At 57.0% G+C, this 11595-nt stretch overlaps 1 protein-coding gene across 1 annotated transcript in view; it reads left to right on the top strand.

The window, feature by feature from the left end:
* Nucleotides 1-376: 376 nt before the first annotated feature.
* LOC127566549 (filamin-A-like) overlaps nucleotides 377-11595 on the top strand; it is a gene marked incomplete at its 5' end in the record, with an annotated part of 60930 nt that continues 49711 nt past the window's right edge. The window contains 8 exons of the mRNA XM_052008963.1: nucleotides 377-525; nucleotides 1798-1934; nucleotides 4004-4197; nucleotides 6114-6227; nucleotides 6713-6856; nucleotides 6948-7071; nucleotides 9277-9437; nucleotides 10737-10827. Coding sequence (XP_051864923.1) covers nucleotides 377-525; nucleotides 1798-1934; nucleotides 4004-4197; nucleotides 6114-6227; nucleotides 6713-6856; nucleotides 6948-7071; nucleotides 9277-9437; nucleotides 10737-10827 — 1114 coding nt within the window. The remainder of the gene's footprint in view (nucleotides 526-1797; nucleotides 1935-4003; nucleotides 4198-6113; nucleotides 6228-6712; nucleotides 6857-6947; nucleotides 7072-9276; nucleotides 9438-10736; nucleotides 10828-11595) is intronic.

Here is an 11595-nt window from a genome sequence, read left to right as displayed (position 1 = left end):
CCAATCGGCACCCCATCCACTCCCTCCCTCCACCACAGTTACTCACCCGGGCTGCCCCGACAGCACCTCTCAAACCCACCGCCTCTCCCACCTGGGCACCTATGGGTTCCCCCTCAAACCCCACACCCCCCCCCCCGACTTGGAAATATCTCACTGTTCCTTCAACGTCACTGGGTCTAAATCCTGGAACTCCCTCCCCAACGCTACTGGGAGAACCTCCCCCACACAGACTGCAGTGGTTCAAGGAGGCGGCTGGCCTCTACCCTCGCGAGGGGCAGTTGCGGATGGGATGTAATCTCCCCCTCCCTCGCCCCACTGGGGACTGGTGGGTATGAACGGCGTGGGTGGTGTCGGGGCTGGAGGCAGCCGCATCTGACTACGTCCTCCTGCACCCACAGAGGGTCTGGAGGAGCTGGTGAGGCAGAAGGATGTGGGCGAAGGTGTCTACGCCTGTGAGTACTACCCCAACACGCCCGGGACCTACACTGTCTCCATCACCTGGGGCGGCCAGCACATTCCTCGCAGGTGAGTGCCCCCCTCACTGTCCCGTTTACCCCGTGTCACTCGTCTCCCCCAGCCCCCCCCTCTCTCCCTCTCTCTCCACCTCGTTCCTAGCCTCGTCCCCCACCCGACACAGATCTCTGTGCATTCCTTCCCTGTGACTTCCGGTCCCTCACTCCCCACCCTCTGCATTTTTCCCTCCACCCCCTCTTCTCCATACCCTTCTCTCTCTCGCTCTCTCTCTCGCTCCCTCCCTCTCTCTCGCTCCCTCCCTCTCTCTCGCTCCCTCCCTCTCTTCCCTCCCCTCTCTTCCCCCCCCTCTCCCCCCCCTCCTCCCACCCCCCCTGCCCCCCCCTCCCTCCCCCCCCTCCCTCCCCCCCCTCCCCCCTTCCCTCCCCCCCTCTCTCCCCCCTCTCCTCCCCCCTCTCCCCCCCTCTCCCCCCCCTCTCCCCCCCCTCTCTCCCCCCCCCTCTCTCCCCCCCCCTCTCTCCCCCCCCCTCTCTCCCCCCCCTCTCTCCCCCCCTCTCCCCCCCTCTCCCCCCTCTCCCCCCCTCCCCCCCCCCCCCCCCCCCCCCCCCCCCCTCTCCCCCCCCTCTCCCCCCCCCTCCCCCCCCTCTCGCCCCCCTCTCGCCCCCCTCTCGCCCCCCCTCTCTCCCCCCCCCTCTCCCCCCCCTCTCTCCCCCCCCCTCCCCCCCCTCTCCCCCCCCCTCTCCCCCCCCCTCTCCCCCCCCCTCTCCCCCCCCCTCTCCCCCCCCCTCTCCCCCCCACTCTCTCCCCCCCACTCTCTCCCCCCCACTCTCTCCCCCCCCCTCTCTCCCCCCCCTCTCCCCCCCCCTCTCTCCCCCCCCTCTCCCCCCCCTCTCTCCCCCCCCCTCTCTCCCCCCCCCTCTCTCCCCCCCCCTCTCTCCCCCCCCTCTCCCCCCCCCTCCCCCCCTCTCTCCCCCCCTCCCCCCTCTCTCCCCCCCCTCTCCCCCCCCTCTCTCCCCCCCCTCTCTCCCCCCCCCTCTCTCCCCCCCCTCTCTCCCCCCCTCCTCTCTCCCCCCTCCTCTCTCCCCCCCTCCTCTCTCCCCCCCCCTCTCTCCCCCCCCCTCTCTCCCCCCCCTCTCTCCCCCCCCCTCTCCCCCCCCCTCTCTCCCCTTCTCTCTCTCTCTCTCCCTTTCTCTCTCTCTCCCTCTGCAACCCATTTCTCTGAGCCTAACCTAGTGTAGGGGGGAGGGCCCTCTCTCTGCCGTCTCTCCCTCCCCTCTCCGCCGTCTCTCCCTCCTCCGCCGTCTCTCTCACTCTCTCCCTCCGCAGCCCCTTCGAGGTGAAGGTGGGCTCCGAGGCTGGTCCTCAGAAGGTGCGAGCCTGGGGTCCGGGCTTGGAAGGAGGGGTAGCCGGACAGTCGGCGGACTTTGTCGTGGAAGCCATTGGCACGGACGTCGGGACCCTGGGTGAGTAGGGAAGGTGTCTGGGGTGGGGAGTTGCTGCACTGGTGTCCACCCACCCTGATGATTGGGGTTGGGTCAAGAAATACAACAACAACTTGACTGGCTCCAACCCCCAGTTGTTGGCCATGGGTCAGGGCGGTGGGGGTGGGGGGAGGTGTCTGGGTTTGAGCTGCCTTGCCTTCAAATTTCTCATTAACACCCCTCCCCCAGTTACTCCTCGGAAGCCTGACACATACTGACTGTACGTCCACCCGCTGGGGGAAGAGCACGGGGCAGGGTCCCGTGAGTTGCTGGAGAAACTCCTGACAGAACATGAGCAGGAGTAGGCCACTCAGCCTCTCGATCCTGCCCCAACCCCTCCCCCCCCCCCACTGTCATTGAATCTGGCTGATCTGACCTAGGCACCATCTTGTCCTTTATGATCATTCCCCATGGCCCTCTACCCCTCCGTTTTCCCCGTTCCCTACCTCCCTCAATCCCCAATCTTTTAAAAATGATCTTCCCCTCAACGATCCGCCTTCCACCACTCTCAGGGCGGAGAATTTCTGAGAGAAGAAATTCCTGTTTAAATTGACTGCCCCCTTATCCTGACTTCACTTCGTGACCTTCCTTCATCTGAGACTCTCCCACCAGTGGAAACATCTTGCTGTCTACCCCATCGTGTCCCCTCAGGATCTTTTACATTACAATGAGACCACCCCTCGCCCTTCTGAAGTCCAGAAGGTCCAAATCCCACTTCTCTAGCTGTTGGTGAAAGCCAGAGATCGAGCTTGATGTCACGGAGAGGGGTGGGAGAGGTTCACTGACGATTGTCGGCAGCCCAGTTGCCCTCCTTGGAGAAGGTGGGTGGTGGGTGGGGCTGGACGGTGGCGAGCTGTCCCCGGCTGGCTCGAGCTCTGCGGACATAGAACGTGGAACACTACAGCACAGGAATGCCCTTCGGCCCACAATGCTGTGCCAAGCTAATTAAACAAGTAATTGAACACCTAACTAATTCCTTCTGCCTACACAATGTCCATATCCTTCCATGTTCTTGTCTAACAGCCTCTTAAACCCCTCTATCGTATCTGCCTCCACCCCTGGCAGCACATTCCAGGCATCCACCGCTCTCTGTGTATATAAAACAAAACTTGGTCCTTTGAACTTACCTCCTCTCGCCTTAAATGCATGTTCTCTAGTATTAGACATTTCAACCCTGGGGAAAAAGATACTGGCTGTCTACTCTATCTGTGCCTCTTATAAACTTCTATTGGGTCTCCCCTCAGCCTCCGCCGCTCCAGAGAGAACAACCCAAGTCTGTCCAACCTCTCCTTATAGCTCATGCCCTCTAATCCCGGTGAACCTCTTTTTTCCTTATAATTTTACAAACGTTTATTTGCTAAAAGCGCTACAAAAGGACATCCAATGTCAAACTACTGCAACTAATACAAAAAAGTAGACCCATAAGATCATAAGACAAAGGAGCGGAAGTCAGCCATTCGGCCCATCGTCTGCTCCGCCATTCTATAATGAGCTGATCCATTCTCCCATTTAGCCCCACTCCCCCGCCTTCTCACCATAACCTGTGATGCTCTGGCTACTCAGATACCTATCGATCTCTGCCTTAGATACACCCAATGACTTTGCCTCCACAGCCGCCCGTGGCAACAAATTCCACAGATTCACCGCTCTCTGGCTAAAGAAATTTCTCCGCATCTCTGTTCTGAATGGGCGCCCTTCAATCCTGAAGTCGTGCCCTCTTGTACTAGACTCCTCTACCATGGGAAACAACTTTGCCACATCTACTCTGTCCTAGAAAAAAAACAATGCAAACTACTTAACCACAGCGATAACGCTAGCTGACAACCGCGAAGCACACCCGCAATACTTCAGACGGGAAGATCACGGCGCACGCGATCCCACTGATCGCGGAACTCAACCAGGGTGCCCGCAGATACTGCGTGCACCCTCTCCAAGAGCATCCGCGTGCAGGACGTAAGCCCGGAAAGCGGGCGGACGGACCAGCCGGAACCCTTGGTGGACCATCTCCTGTACTGTCCCCGTAACCCGACTGCCCTCTCTCCGGCCCGCAGGTTTCTCCGTCGAGGGGCCGTCCCAGGCCAAGATCGAGTGCGATGACAAGGGGGATGGCTCGTGCGACGTCCGCTACTGGCCACTGGAGCCCGGGGAGTACGCGGTGCACGTCCTCTGCAACAACGAGGACATCAAGTACAGCCCCTTCATGGCCGACATCCAAGCAGCCCCTCCCAACTTCAAACCCGAGAAGGTAAGGGGATGGGGGACCCTGTTGTATTGTGGAGGTTCGTGGCTGTCATGTGACAACACAGCCCCTTCCTGGTCAGATGACAGCACTGCCCATTTACCTGGTCGAAAGACACACCACTGTCAATCAAGGTTTGGCTCCACCCCACCCATCAGTGCACACCTGATCATTGGTCCCTTTAACCACCTTTGTACTTGGCCTCAGGCCATTGGCTTGTTTGAACTACCTGGGCTGGACCTCCCCACCAGCCCTCCGGCACTATAAAGAGTGCCACATGTGTCTGGTTCTCTGTCTTTTGTCTCCGAGGTATGCTGTGCACTGTTTAACAGAAATTAGTTAGGATTCCCGGTAGCACAGAGCCGTGCCTGCACTGAATCAAGGGGTGGCAGGTATCGTATTGATTGTTCCTTGATTGCATGTACCCAGTTAGTTGTGTGTGCGTGTATTTTACCCCTGTTGTGGTTTTCCCACGCTCACTATAAACTGTGTGTGCGTGTATTTTACCCCTGTTGTGGTTTTCCCACGCTCACTATAAACTGTGTGTGCGTGTTATCCCCGCTACCTTTTCCCCGCATTTGTCTTTGTAAATAAAGTCCTTCCTCGCCAGACTGTGTTTAGAGTCCTTCACTTCCGAGACCTCAAATTTGCTTCCTTTCACTCATAATACCTGTCCTCTCTCCACTCTAGATCGTGGGGTGCTAGCCTGTGTATAACTTATGTTCAATTAACGTTTCTCTCGTCTGGTGCTCTGTGCCTGTGACGCTGCTGCAAGGAAGTTTTTTCCATTACGATGGAAACAGTACATTGACAATAAACTCGACTGTCCACTTGAAGGGTTTATGAGGTCCCAACACCCCAGGTTCATTATCGAATCCCATTTGGGGAGGTCAAGGTCCCTTTGACCCTGGTGGGTGACTCTGCTTGCACCTTGACACCAGTTTGGGGGCCAATCTTGCTCTGCCCCCTTTAACTCAGGAACCTGCCTAATTGGTATTGGTTTATTATTGTCACTTGTACCAAGGTCCAGTGAAAAACTTGTCTTGCATACCGATGGTACAGGTCAATTCATTACACAGTGCAGTTACGTTGAGTTAGTACAGAGTGCATTGACGTAGTACAGGTCAAAACAATAACAGTACAGAGTAAAGTGTCACAGCTACAGAGAAAGTGCAGTGCAATAAGGTGCAAGGTCACAACAAGGTAGATCGTGAGGTCAGAGTCCATCTCATGGTATAAGGGAACCGTTCAATAGTCTTATCACAGTGGGGTAGAAGCTGTCCTTGAGCCTGGTGGTCCGTGCCCTCAGACTCCTGTATCTTCTATCCGATGGAAGAGGAGAGAAGAGAGAATGTCCCAGGTGGGTGGGGTCTTTGATTATGCCGGCTGCTTCACCGAGAGGTAAAGACAGAGTCCAAGGAGGGGAGGCTGGTTTCTGTGACGCGCTGGGCTGTGTCAACAACTTGCTTCCCCACCCCCCCCCCCCCCCCCCCCCCCCCCGTGACCCAGTGGGTGACCTCCTCTTGTGACCTTGGACTGCCTATTTTTCTTTGCCCTGTGACCTTTGTTGCCCCACCCCTCCCCAACCCGGGAGGTGACCTCTCCAGCCCTAGGCTGCTGCTTTGGCCTCCCCTTGGCCATACTGACCTGTAGCCCTAGAGATGACCTCCAGTATTTCTCTGTGACCCTCTCAACCTCTTGTTTTTTCCCACCACGTCCCACACCAGGTGGGGGGCGGTTCTGCCTTGATTGCCCCCTGTGACCCTGGGTTGAGGGTGGGGTTGTGGCCAGAGGCTGGGAGAGTGAGGCAGGGATTACCCCAAGGTGTGTCGGTGGGGTTGGGGTGGGGGGGTGTTTGCTGGGCTCTCACCGAATGGCACTTGTACCCGAGACCCCACCCTCTCCCTCCCCATCCCCTGCAGGTACGCGCCTACGGGCCGGGATTGGAGAGCACGGGCAATGTCATCAACAAGCCTGCCGAGTTCACCATCGATGCCAAGAACGGAGGGAAAAGTCAGCTGAAGGTGTACGGCCAGGTACAGGTCCCTCACCCCCCCCCCCTCCCCCCCCGCCATGCACCATCTCACCTTTCCCAATCTCCCCTCTCCTCCCTCGCATCCCTGCCTCGTCCTTCCCCATACCCTCCTCTACCCTCCCTGCCGTCATGTCTCTGCTACCTCCCCCTTCTCGCTCTTCCTTCCACCCCCCTTTCTCTCCCTTCTGGCACTTCTGCTCTCTCTGTCTCTCTCTCTGTCTCTCTCTCTGTCTCTCTCTCTGTCTCTCTCTCTGTCTCTCCCCTTCCCTCACACATCTCTGCCTCCTCCCTCCCTTCCACCCTGTCCCTCCCATTGAATGATTCTTCCTCTTCCCTCCTTCCCTCTCTGTCCCCTCAAGGGTCTCTGCCTCCTCCCTCCCTCTCCCCTCTCCCCCTCCCCGGTGCATCCCTCCCTCCCTCTCCTCGAGCGTCTCTGCCTCCTCCCTTCCTCTCCCCTCTCTGACTGGGCCTCTCTCGCCTCCCCAGGACGCGGAAGGGATGCCGATCGACGTGCGAGTGCGGGACAACAAGGATGGCACCTACTCCTGCTCCTACACCCCGAAGCAGCCCATCAAGCACACCGTCCTGGTGTCGTGGGGTGGTGTCAACATCCCCAACAGCCCCTTCCGGGTGAGTCCTTGGCGCCCGTAGCCCCGCGTCCCCGCCGCCCCCACGTCCCACCCTTGCTCACTTCTAACCCCTGGCTCCTGCCTGATCCTAGGTCAATGTCGGGGCAGGCAGCCACCCCCAGAAGGTCAAGGTCTATGGGCCAGGAGTGGCCAAAACAGGCTTGAAGGCTTTCGAGCCCACGTACTTCACTGTGGACTGCGCTGAAGCTGGACAAGGTAACAAAAGGTCCCAGTTCCCAGTGGGCAGGGTCGTCATCCGCAGCTGACTCCTGTCCCTCGGAGCAGAGGCCAACTGGGTGGGCTTGAGGGTGGACAGAGCCAAAATGGCGGGGGTGGGGGTGGTTGGGCAGGGGAGACGTCCAGCATGAGACGACCAACAAAACCCCCAGGAGGAATCGGCGGCAAAGCTCTCTCTTCCCAGGGGAACGAGGGACGTTCATTAAAAAAAGTCCAACATCAAAGTCCAACCACTTAACAACGGTGGTGGTAGATGGAGCATATCCTGCCTGGAGATCGGTGACCAGTGGTGTTCCGCAGGAGGGGACCCCTGCTCTTTGTGATTTTTATAAATGACTTGGATGAGGATGTGGAAGGGTGGGTTAGTAAGTTTGCTGATGATACAAAGGTTGGTGGTGTTGTGGATAGTGTAGAAGGTTGCTGTAGGCTACAACGGGACATTGATAGAATGCAGACCTGCGCTGAGAAGTGGCAGATGGAGTTCAACCCAGCAAAGTGTGAAGTGATACACTTCGGGAGATCGAATTTGAAGGCAGAATACAAGGTTAATGGCAGGACTCTTAGCAGTGTGGAGGAACAGAGGGATCTTGGGGTCCACGTCCATAGATCCCTCAAGGTTGCCACGCAGGTTGATAGGCTTGTTAAGAAGGTGTATGGTGTGTTGGCCTTCATCAGTAGGGGTACTGACTTCAAGAGCTGTGAGGTGATGTTGCAGCTCTGTAGAACTCTGGTCAGCCCACACTTGGAGTATTGTGTTCAGTTCTGGTCGCCTCATTATAGGAAGGATGTGGAAGCTTTAGAGAGGGTGCAGAGGAGATTTACCAGGATGCTGCCTGGATTGGAGAGCATGTCTTATAAGGATAGGTTGAGCGAGCTAGGGCTTTTCTTTTTGGAGGGGAGGAGGATGAGAGGTGACTTGATAGAGGTGTACAAGATGATAAGAGGCGTAGATCGAGTGGACAGTCAGAGACTTTTTCTGAGGGTGAAAATGGCCAACACGAGGGGACATAATTTTAAAGTGATTGGAGGTATAAGGGGGATGTCAGGGGTAAGTTTTTTACACAGAGTGGTGGGTGCGTGGAACACACTGCCAGGGGAGGTTGTGGGGGCAGATACATTAGGGACATTTAAGAGACTTTTAGATAGATACATGAATGATAGAGAAATGGGGTCTATGTGGGAGGAAAGGGTTAGATAGATATTAGAGCAGGATAAAATGTCGGCACATCATCGTGGGCCGAAGGGCCTGTACTGTGCTGTAACGTTCTATGTTAACTCAACGTTCAGTGGCTCTCCCATCGCCCAGTCCCCCACTGTCAACGTCCTGGAGGCCACCACTGACCAGAAAGCTCAACCAGACCAGGCACTGTGGCTTTAAAGTCGAATTTATTGTGATATGTATGCACAGGTGCAATGAAAGACTTACTTACAGCAGTATCACAGGCACATAGCTTCTGATAAACAACATGGTCATAGTGTTACTGCACTGAGGCAGTGATTAGGGATGTGCCAGTTGGTTCAGGAACCAAACAGTTGAAGGGAAGTAGCTGTCCCTGAACCTGGTGGTGTGGGGACTTCAGACTTCTGTACCTCCTGCCCGATGGGGGCTGCGAGAAGATGGCATGGCCCGGACGGTGGGGATCCTTGATGATGGACGCTGCCTTCTTGAGGTAGCACCTGTAGATTCTCCCGGGAGAGCCGTACCTGTGATGGAACTGACTGAGTCCCATCACTCTCTGCAGTCTCTTGCATTCCTGTGCATTGGAGTTCCCATCCCAGGCCGTGATCCATCCGGTCAGAATTCCTTCCCGTTAGCCTTGGGGAATTCTCCGCTTGGTGATCTGAGGGGGCAGTCTCGTCAAACGTGCAGCGAAACCCCGACAGTCCGATCGTTCGGGAATCCCAATGGCCCGGCACCTGGCTCGGCTGCTAGTCCGGAACGTGCGGCTGGGTCCGGAGTGCGGAGAGGTCTGCGGCTGGAGCCGGGATATCTGGAGTGCTGGCATTTCCCTCTCCCTTTTAAAACTCGCTGGAATGTGTATCATGTAAAGGGGCGATAATCCGGGGTCTGCTAGTCCGGATGCTGAGTTTATTATCGGGGGTTGGGGCTGGAGTCGCGGGAGGAGGTGGTCGGCAGTGCGGATGCGCCGATGTGACCGGGGTGCCTTCCGCCCCTCCCCGCAGGTGACGTCAGCATCGGCATCAAGTGCGCTCCCGGCGTGGTGGGGCCGGCAGAGGCCGACATTGACTTTGACATCATCCGCAACGACAACGACACCTTCACCGTCAAGTACACCCCTCCTGGGGCCGGACACTACACCATCATGGTCCTGTTTGCCGACCAGGTCAGTAGAGTGAACCATCCCCCCTCTCCCCACCCCCCCCCCGCCCCACCCCTCCAGGGGTCCAGGCCCCTCCTACCCCTCACTGTCTCACCAGGATGGTTGGCCGGGGGGGGGTGTGGGGTAATGAAGGGAGGCAGGGGTGGGAGCGAGGGCAATGTTCCTCTGAGGGGTAGTGAGGGGCGGAGGAGGGAATTGGATGGGGACTGGGGTGGTGGGAGCGCAGGTTTGTTGGGGGGGCTGGAGGTGTCACGGACCCGGGAACAAACCCATTCAATCCATCTCCCCAAAAGAAAAGCATCTCCTTGGTAGTGGTAGTGTGGAGGAGCAGAGGGATCTGGGGGTCTGTATCCACAGATCCCTGAAAGTTGCCTCACAGGTGGATAGGGCAGTTAAGAAAGCTTACGGGGTGTTAGCTTTCATAAGTCGAGGGGTCGAGTTTAAGAGCCGTGAGTTAATGATGCAGCTCTACAAAACTCTGGTCAGACCCCACTTGGAGTATTGTGTTCAGTTCTGGTTGCCTCATTATAGAAAGGATGTGGAAGCTTTAGAGAGGGTGCAGAGGAGATTTACCAGGATGCTGCCTGGTTTGGAGAGCATGCATTATGAGGAGAGACGAAGGGAGCTCGGGCTTTACTCTTTGGAGAGAAGGAGGATGAGAGGAGACGTGATAGAGGTGCACAAAATATTAAGAGGAATAGATAGAGTAGACAGCCAGCGCCTCTTTCCCAGGGCACCAATGCTCAATACAAGAGGGCATGGCTTTAAAGTAATGGGTGGGAAGTTCAAGGGAGATATCAGAGGAAGGTTTTTCACCCAGAGAGTGGTTGGGGCGTGGAATGCGCTGCCTGGGGCGGTGGTGGAGGCAGGTACATTGGTCAAATTCAAGAGATTGCTAGATAAGCATATGGAGAAATTTAAAATAAAGGGATATGAGGAAGGGGTTAGATAGTCAGGTGAGGTTTAAAGGTCAGCACAACATGGTGGGCCGAAGGGCCTGCATTGTGCTGTACTGTTATATGTTCTATCTCAGAAAGCAGGGGGCAGCTGAACCTTTCAGTGGTCTGCAGAACAGGGGGGTGGGGGGGGGGGAAGAGGGGCCAAATGTCATCTGGCTGCTGTGGAACAGGGTCGGGGGGTTAAGGAGAGGGGTCGAGGAGACGATTCAGGTCCCAGAGATTGTCCCCGCCCCCTTGCCAAATTGTGGGGGCTGCGATAACTTGCGTCTGTGCCGGCTCTCCACAACAGCCCCGCCTGGCAGCGCACCCGTCACTTTAACCGCCGCCCTGTCCCTTCCCCCAGGCCATCCCGATGAGCCCCCTCCGCGTGAAGGTGGAGCCGTCCCACGATGCCAGCAAGGTGAAGGTCGACGGTCCCGGGCTGAGCCGCACCGGTAGGCTTCATCTTTCTTTGGCGGTGGGGGGTTCCTGGGAGCTTGCGGGGATTGTTGCTGCACGGATCTGAGTGTTGATGGCAAGGTCGCTGCTTGTTGCAGTGCTCCCAGTCGGAGTGCTCAAGCTGCTCCCACGGTGCTGTTCCAGGAGGCAGACCTAGCTGCGATGAAGGAACGGCCGTGTAATTCCAAGTCGGGATGCTGCAGCGCTTGGGGAACCTGCAGGCGGTGGTGTTCCCCTGCCCCGCCTCGGTGCGAGGTGTGTCGTGTATGGGAGTAGCCCGGGCGAGTAACTGCGGGGCGTTTGGTAGATGGTGCGCACTGTAGCCGTTGTGCGCTGGTAGTGGAGGGAGGGAGTGTTTCGGGTGGTGGGTGGGGTACCGAGCGAGCGGGCTGCGAGGTAAAGGCAGTCCCGTTACACTGAGGGGTTGTAGCAGGACAGCAGAACAGGCGTGTTAAAGGCTGGAGGAAGGGGACTGGGCTGTGAGACCTCGTGTGGGCTCACGGGGAACTGGTGGGTTAACATGCAACCCATCTTCACATCTGTTTCTTTTTATATTTTTCTATCTCAATTTCTATTCCCTTCTACCCTTGCAATCTCTCTCTCTGTCTCTCTCTCTTTCTCTGTCTATCTCTCTCTCTTTTTCTGGTTCGTTCTCTCTCTCTCTCTCTCTCTTTATTTTTTTGTATTTCTTTCTTTACTTTCCTGTTTATCTTTTGCTCTGTGTCTCTCTCTTCCCCTCTCTGTCTCTTGTCGTCCCCACTCTT

Source organism: Pristis pectinata, chromosome 43, assembly GCF_009764475.1.
Source record: "Pristis pectinata isolate sPriPec2 chromosome 43, sPriPec2.1.pri, whole genome shotgun sequence".
NCBI lineage: Eukaryota > Metazoa > Chordata > Chondrichthyes > Rhinopristiformes > Pristidae > Pristis > Pristis pectinata.
Note: the sequence above shows the minus strand (reverse complement) of the source record. Positions and strands in the feature narration are given on the sequence as shown.